This window comes from Panthera onca, chromosome B1 (assembly GCF_046562875.1).
Source record: "Panthera onca isolate mPanOnc1 chromosome B1, mPanOnc1 haplotype 2, whole genome shotgun sequence".
Lineage (NCBI taxonomy): Eukaryota > Metazoa > Chordata > Mammalia > Carnivora > Felidae > Panthera > Panthera onca.
The window spans coordinates 189,772,303-189,791,506 of record NC_138342.1 but is presented as its reverse complement, the minus strand read 5'-3'; the positions used below and the strand labels follow the sequence as shown (position 1 = coordinate 189,791,506).

At 45.6% G+C, this 19,204-nt stretch overlaps 1 protein-coding gene and 1 long non-coding RNA gene across 2 annotated transcripts in view; one reads left to right on the top strand and one right to left on the bottom strand.

Annotated features, from left to right (window-relative positions):
• Positions 1 to 19,204, bottom strand: part of ENPP6 (ectonucleotide pyrophosphatase/phosphodiesterase 6) — a 144,974-nt gene that overhangs the window by 24,521 nt on the left and 101,249 nt on the right. The window contains exons 4-5 of the mRNA XM_060652895.3: positions 1,544 to 1,685; positions 445 to 624 (exon numbers count right to left, since the gene is read on the bottom strand). Coding sequence (XP_060508878.1) covers positions 445 to 624; positions 1,544 to 1,685 — 322 coding nt within the window. The remainder of the gene's footprint in view (positions 1 to 444; positions 625 to 1,543; positions 1,686 to 19,204) is intronic.
• LOC132691521 (uncharacterized) lies at positions 6,686 to 7,803 on the top strand. The gene is made up of 2 exons (XR_009615837.3): positions 6,686 to 7,415; positions 7,599 to 7,803. It is a non-coding gene; the product is annotated as an uncharacterized LOC132691521 (long non-coding RNA).

The window sequence follows — 19,204 nt, the reverse complement described above, 5'->3', positions numbered from 1 at the left end:
GTTCCAGAGAAAGAGCATTCTCTGCACGCATCCGCTGTCCCCCAGGGTGGCCTGGGAAGTGCTGCGTCTTGGCCGGTCATAAAACAGCCCTGGCGGAGGGCGGAGGGCGGAGGGCGGAGGGCTTAACGCGCTAAGCACTGCACACCCCCCTCGCCTCCTTGAATTTCCACCGACGTGGCGTGCGGCACGTGCCATCGTGCCCGCTTCAGAGAAGGCAGACGCAGGAGGGCGAGCCACTGGGCAGAGGTCAAGTGAGTGGCACGGCCACCGGAGGCCCAGCTCCTGGCTCGGCTCTACCTCAGCACGAGGGCCACGGGACGAAGGTGGGGCCCAGAGCGACGGTGAAGAAGGGCGTGGAGCTCTCCCTTCCCCTCGTGGGACCCGCCCGTCCTTCCGCCCACGCCCCCCCCCCCCCCTTTCCGCCCACGGCCGGCGCTTCCTTGCCTCGGAGTGCTTCCCGGGGGCTGGCCAGAGGCTCACGACGGGCCCTCGGTCCTTCACTCGCTGCAGGTCGCTCAGGCTCACGTACTTGTCCAGCTCGATCACTCTGTCCATCCAGAAAATGTCAGTCATCCCATGGTCCGAGAAGATGATAACGTCCAGGTTGTCCTGCAGCTCCAGCTCCTGTGGGCGGACAAAGGCCGTCAGGACAGCGCCCTCGGCCCACGGAAAGACGCTCTCACTCCGGAAATCGTGTAAAGAAGTGGGCTTTTTAAAGTTTATTTATTTATTGGGGGGGGGGGGGAGAGGGCGGGAGAGAGAATCCCAAGCACAGAGCCTGACACGGGGTTTCGATCCCATGAGCCCATGAACTTGAGATCCAGACCTGATACGAGATCAAGAGTCAGATGCTTAACCAACTGAGCCACCCAGGCCGCCCCTAAAGAAGTGTTCTAAACTGTAAGTTACAGGGGAAAGGAGAGGTCCTCAGTTGTAAACTGAATCGTGTACTTGTCTGCCCTGATGAGGGCAGTTCAGAATCACCACAGAAGCACTTTGAGGAGGGGGACTGTGAGAGCACACTCCCCACTCCTACTGGGCTTTTGCCTCTCCAGGTACCCTTTCTGTTTTCATTTCCTTTTGGCTCTTTCAACAAGCTTGTGTGGTACTGTGGGGACTGTCACTTACCCATTTTTACAAATGTGGAAAATAAAGCTCAGAAGGTTTTAACAAATAATACCTTGCTTAAAGTCATCCAGCAAGGGGGTGGCAGAATCAGGGACAGAACCCAGTACTGTTTTCCATGCCCACTTGAACCCGGTTACCAGGCCTGTTAGGTCTGATAAAGGACTGGGCCATCTCGCCAGCTCCAGGTAGTAATGCAAATCTGGTCGTTCCAGTCCTGCGGGCCTGGCGGTGAAACAAGGGATCTCTTGGTGTCTGAAGAGGGGTCGTGTGAAGAAAAGAGACCCGTCGCAGCCTTGTGCCGGCCTCGCCAGCTAACAACAGTAAGAAGGAAGATGCTGAGGGCTATGACAGCCAAGCAAACAGAAAGAAAGTGGCGAGAGGGAAGACCGGCCTAGTGGGCCCGGTTCGGCCTTACCTGGATCCACTTGGTCATGTGCCTCAGGATGCTGTCTACGGCCTTCAGGGCGTCTTTCCTCTGCGGTGAGGAGGGGCCGTAGTGGTGGCCTTCCACATCAATGCGCTCATAATAGATGGCTGCCAGGTCGGCCCGGCCACTCCTGGAGGGAGCAGGGGGAGAGAGGTGAAGTCAAGGGGGACGCCCACCAGCTTCCTCCCCCTTCGCCCAGCAGCGGCGACACTGGTGTATCCCCCAAACCCTGACCTGTGGGCCCGGCAAAGCCGACACCTTAGAATGAACGAGGTGATCTCCAAGGGAGAGACACAGTTACTGCATCGAGACATGCCATGGGGCGCCTGGGTGGCTCAGTCGGTTAAGTGTCCGACTTCAGCTCAGGTCATGATCTCACGGTTTGTGCATTCGAGCCCCGCGTCGGGCTCTGTGCTGACCGCTCAGAGCCTGGAGCCTGCTTCGGATTCTGTCTCCTTCTGTCTCTGCCCCTCCCCCATTCGTGCTCTCTCTCTGCCTCTCAAAAATGAATAAACGTTAAAAAACAAAACAAAACAAAACACACAGGCCAGTCCTGAGCACCTCAGCGCAACAGTCAGAGAGCACGTCTGTGGGTTGTCTCCCCTCCGGGCTGCTGTGGCATTGCTCACCACGCCCCAGGAGCTAGAAGGTGTGGTAACAGGAAGGGGACAGTTCGCATAGCTCCGCCCCACCACCTGCTGCCACTGGAAGATCAGAACAACTAGAGGCAATCATTTAAACAATGACTGTTCCTTCCAGGGGAGCCTGGGTGTTCAACTCTCAGCTCAGGTCCTGATCTCAGCCCCGCATGGGGCTCTGTCTGAGTGTGGAGCCTGCTTAGGATTCTTTCTCTCCCTCTCTCTCTGCCTCCCACCCCCCAGCTCACGTGCGCGTGCTCTCTCTCTCTCTCTCAAAACAAACATTTAAAAATAAATAAATAAATAAATAAATAAATAAATAAATAATGACTGTTCGATTACTGCTAGACTTTAGGGAAATGTCTGCATATAACACCAGACTGTGTGTTTAACTGACTGGCAAGAATAAGAACAAGGTTTATAGGGCAACCCTGTGGGATGCAAACAGGTTAGTGTTCAGGGCCTGACATCGGTAGCCACTTACCCTGTAGGGACATTTACCCTATGAAGGGTCAGCTCCAGTGTGGATATAGAGTGAATTCTAACAGTGACCACACTTCTGTGGGTCCCAGGAAGATGCTGGTTCTGGAAAAACCGTCTTGGCCAGAGTGCTGATAATAGTAATAACGACAGAGTACCAATTATCCGAGCCCTTGATGCTGGGCTAAGAATGACCAGGAACTAGTGATCCAAATTGGAGTCGGAGGCCTATGGAGTCAGGGAGGGGAGAAAATGCCAGGGAATGCACTCCCTCCTCCACCCAGTGCCTTCTGCCACCTCTCCCTCCCCAGCTTGGGCTTTGCCTACAAGTGCCCCGAAGCAGCTGAACAGAACAACAATCTTCGTTGCCAATGATGATGATGATGGTGGTGGCGGTGGGCGGTAATCGAAACTGGCAAAAGTGGAAGCAAATGCGAAAGAAATTAAAGCGAATTCTTTTCCTTAGACCTTACAGGGGCTGATAATACTCTTGGTGGGTTGCCTTGTGTCTGTTGAAAAACCGTACTTTAAATGCACCCGCACAAATGAGCTGGCACGGTGCCTCCTGATGTGGCTGCCCCAACACTTGGAAACATGAGCGGGAGAAGGTGTGTCCTCAGAGCCAGCTGTGTCGCGGGTCTTGCAATCCACGGAGGAGGGAAAATCCCGTCGGAAGTTGGAGAGCATGGTCTGCACCACCGGAGTTACACGGCTCCTGCCCACCTGCCAGGCCTCGGACGAGATGTCGTCCCTTCCGGGAAGCTGGCTCCGATGCCCCAGGCTCAGCTGGGCGGCCCTCCAGGTGCTCCCGTAGCGCTCCGGGCTCATCTCCTGGGGAGGCTGTTCCATGCTGTGCTATATGTCGATGTTCCTTCTCCCTTTCTGAGCTGTGAAGTTCTTTCAGGGGGGTGGCCAGTCATCCCGCCCCGTGGCTCAGTTCTAGCCTACTGTCTCTGGCATTCAGGAGGCGCTCTGTAACTGCCAGCTGGATGTCTACGAACAGTAGGTGCTCAAGAAATGGCAGTTGCTCTGCGGCACTACGTTCAAGGCTTTTCCTGCATTGTGTTAGTTAACCCTCACAGCAACCCTTCGGAGAGGAATACGCCGAACAGAGGGCTCCATACAGTCGCCCGCATCACACAGCCAGTGGAAGACGGGGCCAGGACTCGAACCCACACCGGGCTGACGCCAAGACCCTGACCACAACCACCGAGGACTCTGGAAGACTTCGACAGCCTATGCCAATGGGGCAGAGTGCTGCTCAGACTTCTTGTGGAAATGGTCCTTATTCTCGTGTAAGAATCTCGCCAACCCCAGGACAGCCGAGTGTGAGGCAGCACTGTGAAACCGAGTCCCTTCTTGAGCTACGGCCCTGCGCGCCTGTGGGTTGGTGTGCCCCTGAATTCTGTGCAGAACGTCCCTACAGAAAAGTCTTTGCACATTTTGCAGATGAGGAGATAGGCCAGGAAGGATTCTAGAACTTACTCAAGGCCTCACAGAGACATAGCTAGTAATGGAAATGTGAGCCTTCCGCCTCCAAGGACAGAACATTCTACCAGCCTGGCCTTTTGGAAGTCTGCATCTCCTCCGTTCGCCGCCCTGGGGGGCAGTTTTCAGAGGATGCTCTGCCTGGCGTCTTCCTTCATTATGGTCATACTTGCCAAGAGGGCACACTCTTTAATGATGCCGTCCCGGGCTACTACATGCCCTCAGGAGCATTTCATTTATGATTTTGAGGGCAAATTGGTTTCAAGTTAAGCGAAATTGTTAGTTAAGTGTTGTTTTCTCTTTTTAGAACAAAGCAAACTGGACCTTCTTTAACAAATACCATTACCATGCTCCTCCACAATGGGGATTGGGTTAGGTGTTTTTCACAAGTGATATTATCATTATTCAGACTCGCTAATGTGTGAACGACTAATCCATCTATAGACAGCAGAGAACAGAAACTCACTTCGGGGGCGCCTGGGTGGCTCAATAACTTAAACGTCTGACCTCGGCTCAGGTCATGATCTAGTGGTTCGTGGGTTCAAGCCCTGCGTCGGGCTCTGTGCTGACCGCTCAGAGCCTGGAACCTGTTTCAGATTCTGTGTCCCTCTCTCTCTGCCCCTCCCCGGCTTGTGCTTTGTCTCTCTCTCTCTCTCTCTCTCTCTCTCTCTCTCTTTCAAAAGTAAGTAAACAGTAAAAAAAAACACATTTTTTTAAAAGTCACTTCAGGGTCCTATAAGTGTGTGGGCAGTGTGTGAAAGTTCTCACTAGGTAATGGCATTTTCATACACATCCCTAAACTTGTTTGAGGCCTGTGTTCGTTATACTGATGAAATAATGAACAGAATGGAAACTTCCATAAAGTCATTCCCTCAGCTGAGCCTCAGCCTTTAGCTGCTTTATGCTCTTGCATCTGTAGCTTCCCAAATGTGCAGATTCGTGCCGTATATCCTGTGTTCAAGTGGACACACTTCCAAGGTGTGGCTTGCGTGGTGGGGGAAATTTCACAAACAAGGTTGACCGTTGCATTAAAGTTCAACGGAATGCTTTTAGGTCACTGCATTTTGGATCTCTCCCTTAATACCGCAGCTACTTGGCTTGTTTCTTTCAGGCTTTTCACCGGATTCACAAATCAGTATGTGACCAGAAAGCCGGTAAGTATCACAGATTTAGCTGATGGCTTTGTGTCAGGGAGCTGTCAACCCCAGGTGCCAGGAACACCGGATTTGGGATGCTGGCAATTCAGGGATTATAAATGTGCCTTTGGGAAAGATTTCTAGGTTGGAGTTTCATCAATTCATTAGGGACCTGGGTCTTCAAGGGCTGAGAGCTCTCGCCTGTTTGGAGTTTAGCGGACAAATTCTTGGTCGCCAGCTGTTTTCCACATGGATCTGGTCTCCATCACAGGTCGGCTCATTTGTAACGGAGCAGTTGGGTGAGGAGTGATGGTTGGAAATGCCTGCAGACCTGTTGTTGGCCATTTATAATTTACAGCTCAGGGGTCCAGGAACGGAGCCAAAAGGACATGTGGCTGTCAGCCCAGTACTTGAGAACTGCAAGGGGCTCCCAGCCTTGGAGTTTCAGGGACACTCAGATCCCCTATCATCTCAGGATGCTGTCCAGATCTCTCCTCCGTGTAAAAGTTCATAATCTCACATCCATTTTCCTTACTGAAGTGAGTTGGAAAGAGAAGAATCAGGGAGACAGAAACAGGGGTGGGAGGGGGGGGGCAATTCAAAGGAATGGTTGGAGTTATCAACAGTTAAGAAAAATGATCCAAAACTTAGAAATTAGGCCCCCCAAGCCAGCTACCTGTCTTTCCTGTGTCCTACAAGAATGGGGTCTAGTAAACTTGCTTACAGGTCACCAGACTTTATGACCAACTAGAGCCCGGACTGTGTAAACTTAGCTGTTAACCTGTAGGAAAGCAGCAAGATGAAGGTTCCATTTGCCTGATGGAGAAAACAGTCCCAAAGATCATGGTTGGACTGTCCTCTAAGTTATTAAGCATTTCTGCATCTAACGATAATCACATCCCATCACCCTCCATCATTCATTTTCTTCGAGTGTGTGCGTTTCTCATATTCTGCAGTTAACCAGCCCTGTCATCTCCTGATTCCCTCAGCAATAAAGTAATTTGAACTCTGGCATAATTCTCGCATTCGTATGTACTGAGCACATGACAGAGGCTTAGGTTTGAAAATTATACTTTGATAGGGAATTGGAATTAGACAAATCTGGGTTCAAACCTCGCTAACCTGGAGGTCTCAGAAGAAAAGCAAAAGCATCTGCAAGCTTCAGTTTGCCATGTGAAAAACCTCCACAAAGGGCTGCACCGAGTTTTAAATGAGCTGAGGTTTGTAAAGTGCTTGACGCCTGGCCAAAGGGAGAGAAATGCCTCTCTTCCTTCCAGATGCCCCCGGATGGCTTTTCCCTGTGTGCTGAGCCCCTTCCCTCAGAGTCCACGAGGAGGAGGGCCGAAGGCCGGGACATTTGGACCAGCCGCCTGGTGGCCTGTGGAAAGAACATCTGGTCATCCGTCCGCTCCTTTCTAGGCACCAGCAGGCACTGAGGTCCCGGGATCCCCAAAGGATTCCCTTGGAGCTGTCTTGCACAGCCTGGAGCTTGACAACGGACGGCAGCCGCGTGCACCGCTCCCACGGCCCGGTTGTCGCTTGACCAGCCCTTCGGAGAGGCCGCATCAGGCAGTCTGCCGGGACCAGCCCGGGAGCCGTCAAGGCCGCCTCCGGCTGCCAGGGCTCACACGGTGCTGCCCTGCCCCCTGCCCCCTGGACGAGCTCTTCACGCCCCTCTTTTCTGTCCGCGGGAGCGTTCCTGTGCCGCCATGAGAGCTTCCGCCATGGATTCAGTGATGCGGTCACAAACCGCTTCCTGTGGTGGCTGCGGGGCAGGGGTGCGGCCTCGCAGGCCCCAGGTGCGGTGCGTGGTGCAGAAGTCGCTCGTGATGGGGGCTGCGTGCTGCTGAACGTGTCACATGGCGAACAGAAGGCCGAGGCCGCCATCCCGCCTCAGGCCTTCGTGAGCCCCAGGCCCGGCGCAGCCACGCAGGGGTGGCTTGCAAGGGGACCACCCCCTACATCCTCTCCACCTGATGCGGTTTCAGCGCACCTTGCAGGTAAGGGTGTAGACCAGGAGGACAGCTGTGAAGTCGACTCCGAAGCGTTCAGGCACTTCTCATGAAGAACTGGGCTCGGGCTCCACCACCTGCTAGCTGTGTGCGACCCCGGGGCGAGGTGCGTAACTCTGGGAGAGTCACTGGCCTCCTCTTAAGGGGGGGGGCGGGGGGAGAACGACATCTACGTAACACAGTAGAGGTGGCAAAATGGGCCGATGGCAATGAGCCCTTTGACACAGTGCTAGCAGTTGGCTGTTGAGGACAAATAATCCTCTTCTTCTCTTTTCCTCCACACTGGAAGTTCTCCAGGTGCTAAGGTGGCGTCTCCCACGGATACGACTTGGATCCCTAGAGCCTCATGAGCACTGGATGGCAACGCCCAGGTCAAGCACGGAAGTTGGATTAGCCCTTCCTACAGAAACATGCAGCTTCTTGGCTGAGCGGGACCCTTTGCTGAAATGTTGTCCCTGGGTCCATCTTAATTAACCGCCTTCTGTGAAAGCCTATCTATCTTGTATCCCTTTCTTTCTGCTTCTCAGACTAAACAGCAGAGAAGACGAAGGCACTCTACCAGCAGTGCTGATCAGGAGAAACGTGTGTGCCTGTGTTTGCACACTTACGTGTGAGAACTCTAAGTACTCTTCCAATTATAGCTAGGAATTTGAGATAGAACTGAGCAGAAACCAAGAGGTGAGCTAGGGAGCCTAAACTTACTCCTTCTCTGGGGGCTGATGGAAAGGTAAATAATAATACATCTTTGCCTAAACACACATACCATGAGAAATTCATAATTCCTTTGAGTCACACTCTTCTATGAATAAGCTGCTACACGCAAGATGGTCTTAACTGTTCCAGACTGTTCCAGGCTGGACGACTATTGGTCCACAAATGTCACTCCTTTAGTCTACTTTGTAAGAAAGTAACGAGACACGTTCTTAAAACGCACAGGTTGGCTGAAGGAGGCACCTTCTTTTTCTTTGCAAGAGAGCCTAAATCATCTCACTGCCTTCCATAGGCAATAAGCAACGTCTGGAATATTATTTTTCTTCTCTTCCCGCCCCCTCTCATTTCAAGCCCTGACTAGTTTTAGAAATTGTGGATCTCCACCTTTCCAACCACTATTCCCAGGAGGGTTTCTGGTGGCCCTGTTAACTTTGGCAGTGTGAAGAACCCACAAGAAAACCGCACTGGCCTGAGTCCATCCTGCCCGGGCCTCCACTGCCCAACTCCAGAAGCACCATTCACATTATAGACTATGCGAATGCCACCCCCTGCAGCTCAAGGCCATTTACGCGGACTACGGTGTGAGTGGTGCCAAGATGAGCAATGTGGTAGCAGGTTACACCAGGTAGAGGCTGAGCCTGGGGCCACTTTCCTAGACTCCAGTTCTTTGCAGCCTCTTGTCTCTAGGGGAGCCCAGTGCCTTTGCTAAACACACACACACACACACACACACACACACACACACACACACACAACCACCCCCACCCCCATCTTTCCCCTCTCTAAATGCTGTGCTCTAAGGTAATGATGTTACTCCCCAGCCTTCCATGGCTTTGTCATGTTGCCTGAAAAGAAGAAAAGAAAAACTTCTCTAGAAACAGAGAAACAGGAACAGAAACTTCTCTGGGAAACAGAGTGCAGGACCGACTCGTCCTGCATTCTGGTGTGCCTCGGGACAAGACACTTTGCTTGAGGGGCCAGCTTGCAGGCCGGGGCTAATCTGAGTCTCTCGTGACTGTGCGACTCTCTACCTGTGAGTCACTGGGTTGTATGCAGTTGGGACCATTCAGCTGTCAAAGCAAAACGAATGTGTAAAAGATTACGCTCCCGTATAGAGTGTTGGGTTATTTGGAGGTCTTCGCGTGTTCATATTCAGCACAGCGACAGGCTGTGGGGGGTGGGTGGGGCGTGGCTAGCATTTCGGATGTGTTGGAAATAGCACGGTGTAGACACAGAGCTGTTCCAGAGTTCTAGCTCCGCTCAGCCGCTGGGCGGGTGGTGCTGTTCGGCTTTGCACAAACTGGGTTGCAACTCGATATTCCAGTTCATCATGTGTGTGGTTTCCAGCCCTTGTGGGCAAGGGAAAGAAAGCAGAGTAGGTAGGAGGCAGAATCATATAACACATATGATTTATAAACCATATGTTGAAGAATATTTATTTAATATTTCATAATATTTATTTAAAGTTCCCAGACCCTGCCCTTTCCCTCTTCCCTCCAGAAAAAAAATCTAAACTTTTAAACTTGTTACATCTCAGTTTTAAAGCATTTCAAACCGATTTCCTCTCCAACCTGTCAGAGCTTGGAACTTCCTGTGCCTCAAAAGACCGTCTTGATGGGTTTCACGGACGTGGAATTATTCGAAGAAGCAACGAAGGCAGGGGTGTTGTTTTCTCCCCGTGTAGTTCCGTGGGGGTGACTGCTCCTCTCTGCCATGGTTAGGTGGTGATGGCAAGAATGGGATTCCTGATCGGTCAACTCTACACCTGGGCAATCTCAGCTCTGGGCCAATTCATGGAGTTAGTGCCAGTGAGCTGTACACAGCACCTAGGATATGCTGGCTCGCGGGGTCTGCAAGCTTGGAACCTGGCTCTTCCTCCTGGGAGAATAAACGTCCCTCCCTGGTCTCCACGCTGATTACTACGGGCCCTCTGCCTTGATCCCACCCAGGAGACTCATTCAACAGCCAAGGGGATCTCAAATCCAGCCCTAGAAGTCCGAGAGCCCCCAGCATCTTTAGCCTCTGGGTTGCTGATTTCTCAAGTAGACCCCCTTGGTTGCTGATTTTCAAGTAGAAGTGAAGTTGACTTTCACTTCTAGTAGCTTCTGAGACTGACTTGAAGCTTTCTCCTGACCTTTCCTGTTGATCAGTTTCTTTTCTTTTTTTTAAGTTTATTTATTTATTTTTGAGAGAGAGAGAGAGAGAGAGAGAGAGAGAGCGAGCGCCTGAGCAGGGGAGGGGCAGAGAAAGGGAGAGAGAGAATCCCAAGCAGGCTCCGTGCTGTCAGTGCAGAGTTCAACGCAGGGCTCAAACTCACGAATCATGAGATCATGACCTGAGCTGAAATCAAGAGTAGGATGCTTAACCCATTGAACCACCCAGGTGCCCCTTCTCTGATGGTGCCCTTTCTCTGACGGACTCTTATGTGCTATTCAGGACAACATTACTTATTTCTACACTTTTAAAGTTCTGTGTCATTGTTCCATGTGGGAGCGGAAGAAAAGGTTCTATGTGCTAATATGCTAATGTGTTTCGTACATTACCAAGAAGAGGGTAGAGTAGGCAATTTTTCCAAATTTATTTCACCACAGATCCTTCCTTTTTGCCAAATAATTATTGATATTTTCTGAAATACAAGTATTCCCTTAAATCTTAATTAGAGAGATGTTGACATTCATTTTGCTTCTCTCTTGTCCATCAACATAAAAAAGAAAGTCCCAAACCCTCGGGGACTTTCTTGCTCCCAATTCAACATTTACATGGAGTGCCCCTACCTGAAATGACTCACTCACAATTATTCTCTGGTAGTAATTAACACTCACCATGCAAGAGGCTCACCACGTTTCTAAGACATTATTCCACCCATGCCAAACCTTCTTAATTCACTTTAGCATTCATTACCAGTCCTGAAAACCATGAAGAACAATGGTATGACTAAGACTTTGGGACACTTACTTGAAGGAGTCAAGAGCATCGCTCACTGCATTGGCAAAATTGATATCCGTTGGGACATTTTTATATTCTAGGCAGTAAGTAGGTCTGACACCAAGAATCTCAACCTCACAGCCTAAGAAGGAAAAAGATGGCAAATGGTTACCTTCTTCAATAATTAAGGTAGGGTTATGAGCCTATTTCAGGAAGCAAACACCATTAGTCAAAATATAAATTTTGTTCATTTTCATGAAATAGAAGAAACTATTGTTGACAGTTGGTGTATATGTGTGTATATATATATATATATATATATATATATATACACACACACACACACACACACACACACACACACACACACACATATATATAAATAAAATTATAAAATTATAGTTAAATTTTGTTTAACTGGAGCAGAGGGTCTCAAAATGCATTCCCAACACTCGTGTCCCATGACAAGGACTAGTAAAATTTCATTAATGTTTGTCTTTCCCAACTTGAAACAAAAAGTTAATTAGTACACAGAAAGGTCTTAATTAAAATTTTCTATAGGTTTTTCATAACTACTAAGCCTTCTAGCGTGTCTTTGTCCATTCTAGAGTCAAGTTGTAGGTAGTATCTGATTATTCCAGGAATAATAAAATAAATACTTCACTAGTCCAACTGGACTTAGAGATAGATACTGCACTAAATTAGCAAGGCCTAAAAATCAGTAGGTCAAAGCAAGGATTCTGAGACATGACCTTGCCTCTTCCAAAATGAAGTAAAAGGATTAAGGGCATTCAGACGTTGGAAGCTGCGATGGCCTTAGCTTCATTGCCCCGGTCCCTGGGACAAATAGAAGTAGTTGCTCTGAGAGAGAGACATGAACCTTATTATCAAAATACAGGGCAGGAGAGGGATGAGCCAGCCTCAGTTTTAGTGGAGTACTATTGGGTACCTACTCTGAACTGGTCACTGTGTTCAGAAACACATAGCAGAAACAAAAATGGGTCAGTCAGCGTCTCCATCCTGGAGCATCCCAGAGTCTAGCGGGAGGAGGCATACAGGAAAACAGCGTAATTTGTGAAGTCTAAAATGACATACACTTGCTGGTGCAGGGCATTTACTTCAGGGATTATTTCTTCCTGGAAGCCTTCCTTGAATCTCCAGGTTGGGCTCGGTCCCATTTGGCCAGTGTGTCCGGGGATGGAGGTAGGGAAGAAAGGGACATCCCAAGCAAAGAGAGTAGCAGAGGCAAAAGTTCAGAGATGAATAACAGTAAGGTGTGCGTGGAGACCTGTATGCAAAAGAAAGTTCCAGACAAGGGGTGTCCAGAGACAAGATGGTGAACATTCTTGTAGCCCAGGGAAAATGATTTTCAAGGTAGAGGTAAGTAAAAGTGGGACAAGTTGGGAGTGTTGGGGAAAGGACTGTCTCTGTCAGGAAATAACCCCACCCCTGGGTATATCTGATGGTTGGTTACAGCTCCCCTTCATTGTTGAGTAAGGTGAATAAGCTAACTCCTGGATTTACAAGAGTAAATCCTGTCCATGGGTTCTTGAAAAAAGTTCAAGAAAGAAATGCCAGTGGGATCTTAACTGGTCATAACCCTTCAGATATCTGTGTTTCATCTGTTGAAGGCTATTTGTTAGTGTCTATTGTTTTCTCAAAGCTGTTTATTCAACAATGTGCGAGGGCCATTGTTTGTACCTGCTATGTGCTCACTGTCAGCACTCAGAAGCAAATTAGACACCACCTACCCTTCAAAGCCTAACAGCCTTATACAGTGTGGTCAGGTACCTGCTTCTGGCACATCTAATACATGGGTGTTATGAGTTTGCAAGTAATGGAATTTTGATCATGGTTTTGGCAGATAAAAAACTGCACATGTTTTTGTGTTCACACATTAATATTAAACAATAAGCATTTTTGTATAATCAATAAGAATTATGTTTGTTAATATTATCAATCATTTTATTGGATTAAAATGAATCTAGACTCGACATTGGTGTAGTATTATAGTTCACCTGAGAAACTGACACTTGCTTTAAGTTAAAGGAGGATACAGACAACTTTTTATTGATTAGTTACATGTAGAATTCTATAGTAAAGATAGAATATATGGAAAAGTAGGTCTGCTTTTTATTTTTATTTTTTATTCTTAAAAATTACAATGAATTTTAACTTAGTCCAGAACCATAGCAGCATCTACCAAAGGCCAAGGGTAGGACAGGAGACCTGAGAGAAACTCCCTCCAAGTACACAAACCCTTCATCAAGTGCAAAGAACAGCTCATCAAAGGCTAAAGACAGAACATCGGGGTGGAGAGAGCTCCAAGCTGCAGAAAGCTGAGGACAATGCTGGAGAGAAAAAGAACTCATGATTCAAAAAGTAGGCAGCATTGGGACACTGGGTGGCTCAGTCAGTTAAGTGCCCAACTTCGGCTCAGGTCATGATCTCATAGTTCGTGTGTTTGAGCCCCGCGTGGGGCTCTTTGCTGATGGCTCAGAGCCTGGAGCCTGCTTCCGATTCTGTCTCCTTCTCTGCCCCTCCCCCACTTATGCTCTCTTTCTCTCTCTGCTCCTCCCCTGCTTGTGCTCGCTCTCTCAGAAATAAATAAAGAAATGTTAAAAAAAAAAAAAAGTAGGCAACATAAACTTTCTATGTAAAGAACAGAGAGCTATATACTGGACAAATTCCAAAGCCTGCTAAAGAGATAATCCTTATCTTCCCTCATGACACTTGTAACTAGTGGCAAATTAAATCTAAAGCTTCAAAAACGCCCAGATCCAGCTCAACTACAGATTAGAATGATTTAGCCTCCACTCTAAAGGCCTGACATAGGAAGAGGCATGAACTTTTTCAGGGAAAATATCATTTGCTATTGTTCTTTCTCACACAATGCTTGGCATGTAATAAAAAAAGCATGAGATGTACTAAGAAGCAGTAAAATGTGCGTCATAATTAAGAGAAAAATATTCAACAGAACCAGATCTATAGATGTCACAAATGTTGGCCAGAAAGGATAAACATAAAAGAAATTTCTTTAAGAGACTATTGACTATATAAAGCAAAATTAAAAACAATATATTACAGGGTTTACAATATGTTTAAGTAAAATAGATGACAATAAGAATATAAAGAGTGTATAAGTGGACCAATGGCATTATAAAATTTAAAAACTCTATTTTCGGGGCGCCTGAGTGGCTCAGTTGGTTGAGTGTCCGACTTCGGCTCAGGTGATGATCTCGCGGCCAGTGAGTTCGAGCCTCGCGTCGGGCTCTGTGCTGACAGCTCAGAGCCTGGAGCCTGTTTCAGATTCTGTGTCTCCCTCTCTCTCTGACCCTCCCCCGTTCATACTCTGTCTCTCTCTCTGTCTCAAAAATAAATAAACGTTAAAAAAAAATTAAAAAAAAAACAACTCTATTTTCATTGTAAAGTAACACAATAGTATTTCAAGGTAGAACATGAATAAGTTAAGGATGCATGTTGGTAGAGTAACCATTAGAAAAAAAAAACAATGAAATCTGGAATCAATAGAGAAAATACAATAAAATTCTATAAGTATTCAATTAATGGAAAAGAATACAGGAAATGAACAACAGGAATAAAAACAGTTAAGACAAATTAAAAATAATGCAGACATGGTAGGCTTAAACCCAACCGTATCAATAATCACATCAAATGTAATTGAATTAAACACTTTGTTTAAAAGGCAGAGATGGTCAGACCGGATTAAAAATTAAGACCCAAATATATACAATCTGTAAGAGAAAAAAAAATTTAAATATAAATACACTGGGTAAAAAGAAAGGGCTGGAAAAAATTTATACCATGCAACAATAAGTATAAGCAGCTGATACAGTTATACATCAAAATAAATGTTTATAAAATATCAACTGGAGATAAGCAACTGGAAGTTTTATAATTTTCTGCTGGGAGAGTAAAATGATACAGCCACTTTACACACTTGTTCACCAGTTTCCTATAAAATCAAATATACATTACCCAATGAACCAGCAATTTCGCCCCCTAGGAATTTACATAAGAGGAATGAAAACATATGTCCACAAAACGACTTGTATAGGGGCGCCTGGTGGCTCAGTCGGTTAAGCATCCAACTTTGGTTTAGGTCATGATCTCACCATTAGTGAGTTTGAGCCCCACATTGGGCTGTCTGCTGTCAGCACAGAGACCACTTTGAATCCGCTGTTCCCCTCTCTCTCTTGTCCCTACCCCACCCTCTCTCTCTCTCTCTCTCTCTCTCAAAAGTAAATTATTAAAAAAAATTTGTATGAAAATGTTCATAGTAGCATTAGTTATAATAACTCCAAACTGGAAATAACCCAAATATACATAACAGGAGAATGGAAAACACTTTTTGATATATTTCTGCTATGAAATACTACTCAACAGTGAAAAGCAATACACCACTGATACATGCCACACAGGGAGTGTAACTCAAAAATCTTACAATGAATGAAAGAAGGCAGACACGAAAGAGTATGTATGGTGTGATTCCACTTACATGAAGCCTGAGAACAGACAAAACAAATCTATGACAATACAAATCAGGAAACATTTGCTTCTGGGGATGGGGAGTGGTTGGCTAGAAGGAGGAATGACTATGGAAAACCTTTTTTTTATCTTGATTTGGGTGGTCGTTACACAGGCACGCAAGTTTGAAAGTGCACCAAACTGTAGTTTTATGATCTGCCTATTTTATTGTATGTAAGTTACATCTAAAAAATTAAAGTAATGATACATCTTAATGGAGTAACTTTATTGTGCATAATATTATATTGAGACGTGAACAGTGCTGAATAAAGATGGTATTGGACAAAGATTAATAATAATAAAAATCTATTATGGACTGGCTGCTATGTACCAGTGTTAACGTACTTTAGTTGGTGTAAACCTTACGAACCCTGTAAGCTGATAGGGCCTCCAGTTTACACACAAGGAACTGAGTCAGAAAAGTAAAGAGAGTTGCCCGCTGGCACAGGGCAAGTGTGAGAGAGAGCTAACATTTGAATCTAGTTTTATATGACTCCGAAGCTTTAGGTATTAGTTTAAAATGGTATCTGGCAATTTCACACATACAAGGACAGAAATTATGCTTTCCTTATTGTTTTTTAAAATTTATTTTATTTATTTATTTATTTATTTTTTTTTTTACATAAGAAATTTATTGTTCAATTGGTTTCCATACAACACCCAGTGCTCATCCCAACAGGTGCCCTCTTCAATACCCATCACTCACCCTCCTCTCCCTCCCACCCCCCATCAACCCTCAGTTCACTCTCAGTTTTTAAGAGTCTCTTATGTTTTGGCTCCCTCCCTCTCTAACCTTTTTTTTTTCCTTCCCCTCCCCCATGGTCTTCTGTTAAGTTTCTCGGGATCCACATAAGAGTGAAAACATAAGTCATTCTCTGTATGACTTATTTCACTTAGCATAACACTCTCCATTTCCATCCACGTTGCTACAAAGGGCCATATTTCGTTCTTTCTCATTGCCACGTAGTACTCCATTGTGTATATAAACCACAATTTCTTTATCCATTCATCAGTTGATGGACATTTAGGCCCTTTCCATAATTTGGCTATTGTTGAAAGTGCTGCTATAAACATTGGGGTACAAGTGCCCCTATGCATCAGCACTCCTGTATCCCTTGGGTCAATTCCTAGCAGTGCTATTGCTGGGTCATAGAGTAGATCTATTTTTAATTTTTTGAGGAACCTCCACACTGTTTTCCAGAGCGGCTGCACCAGTTTGCATTCCCACCAACAGTGCAAGAGGGTTCCACATCGTCTCCAGCATCTATAGTCTCCTGCTTTGTTTATTTTAGCCACTCTGACTGGCGTGAGGTGGTATTTCAGTGTGATTTTGGTTTGTATTTCCCTGATGAGGAGCGACATTGAGCATCTTTTCATGTGCCTGTTGGCCCATCTGGATGTCTTCTTTAGAAAACTGTCTATTCATGTTTTCTGCCCATTTCTTCACTGGATTATTTGTTTTTCGGGTGTGGAGTTTGGTGAGTTCTTTACAGATTTTGGATACTAGCCCTTTGTCTGATATGTCATTTACAAAGATCTTTTCTCATTCCGTTGGTTGCCTTTTAGTTTTGTTGATTGTTTCCTTTGCAGTGCAGAAGGTTTTTATCTTCATGAGGTCCCAATAGTTCATTTTGGCTTTTAATTCCCTTGCCTTTGGGAAGGGAATTTTTATTAAGTAAAGTACTTATTTTATCAAGTAAGAAATTGCTGCAGCTAAGGTCACTGAGGTTTTTTCCTGCTTTCTCCTCTAGGGTTTTGATGGTTTCCTGTCTCACACTCAGGTCCTTTATCCATTTTGAGTTTATTTTTGTGAATGGTATAAGAAAGTGGTCTAGTTTCACTCTTCTGCATGTTGCTGTCCAGTTCTCCCAGCACCATTTGTTAAAGTGACTTTTTTCCATTGGATGTTCTTTCCTGCTTTGTCAAAGATGAGTTGGCCATATGTTTGTGGGTCTAGTTCTGGGGTTTCTATTCTATTCCATTGGTCTATGTGTCTGTTTTTGTGCCAATACCATGCTGTCTTGATGATGACAGCTTTGTAGTAGAGGCTAAAGTCTGGGATTGTGATGCCTCCTGCTTTGGTCTTCTTCTTCAAAATTACTTTGGCTATTCAGGATCTTTTGTGGTTCCATGCTTTCCTTATTGTTAAGATTTACTGAAGCTTACTGAGAAATAAGTCAAAATAAATAAATAAACATTTATATCTTAATACTTCATAATGTTGTAAATTTTAGGCTAACATAACACCCTGAGTCACATTTGATCCCTTCTGCTTGAAGGGACCACTTACAGTTTAAATTTCAATAGAATGAAATTCTTCAAGAGTGAAGATGTGGTTTTAAAATAAATAGCGGTAAACAATGAAATGGCAAAATACAGTTAAATCTAAGTAATAAATATTTACTAATGTAGCTATGTGAAAATATTTTATTGGAAAAGGAAGTGCATATTTTTTTAAGTTAATGTAATAATCTGGATCTAAAGTTCTAAATTATGTCAACAAAAATTGGGGGAGAGTTCCAGGGAAGGAAGGCAAAGCATTTTCATTGTTGTTGGAAGGAAGGGACGGGCAATTTATAATGTTTCATTCTAGACACTGATCTAAAGATTGGAATATAAAGCTTGGAAGCTGGGGGCACCTGGGTGGCTCAGTTTGTGAAGCATCCAACTTTGGCTCAGGTCATAATATCGTGGTTTATGAGTTCAAACCCCACTTTGGGCTCTGTGCTGACAGCTCAGAGCGTGGAGCCTTCTTCGGATTCTGTGTTTCCCTCTCTCTCTGCCCCTCCTCTCTCTCTCCTCTCTCTCTCAAAAATAAATAAAACATTTAAAAAAAAGGTTGGAAGTGTATGTGCATAACTTCCAAATCACTAAAGGAATAAAAAAGAAGCATATAAAAATAATCTAATATCAAAATAGATGAAACATGAAAAAGATTTAAAAAAGGAAATATCCAGGAAGCACTAATACAGAAAGCATAATAAAAGAGAAAAACAAATATATTAGCTTCAAAATAAATGTGAATGGATAAACACTTTTTAAAAAATTTTTGTAATGTTTATTTATTTTTGAGAGAGAGAGAGTGCAAGCAGGGAAGGGTCAGAGAGAGAGGGAGACACAGAATCTGAAGCAGGCTCCAGGCTCCAGCCTGTCAGCACAGAGCCCAACGTGGGGCCCGAACCCACGAACCATGAGATCATGACCCGAGCTGAAGTCGAAAGTTTAACTGACTGAGCCACCCAGGTGCCCCGAATGGATTAAACTCTGAAAGATTGTGAAGATTGAAGCAAGAAACAAAATCCAACTATAAACTACTTAAAAATTTACACTTGAAATAAAATGGCACAGAAAGGTTAGATATAAAAGAGTGAACAAAACCCAACCCCCAACCCAAAAATTAACACCCCAAAGGTAGGTCTCAAAACCCTGAAATAGCTACAAATCTTCATTAACAGTTAAGAATGTGTATGCTTGGGGCCCCTGGATGGCTCAAGCGGTTATCTCCCTTTCTCTGTGTGCCCTTCCCCAGCTCACAGGTACAAGCTCTCTCACTCTCTCTCTCTCAAAATAAACAAACTTAAAAAAAAAAAAAGAATGTATGTTTGTTAAGAGGGGAGATCATAAAAGTTCCCATAAGAAAAATATAATTTGTAACTATGTGTGGTGATGGATGTTAGCTAGACTGATTGTGATAATCATTTCACTATATAT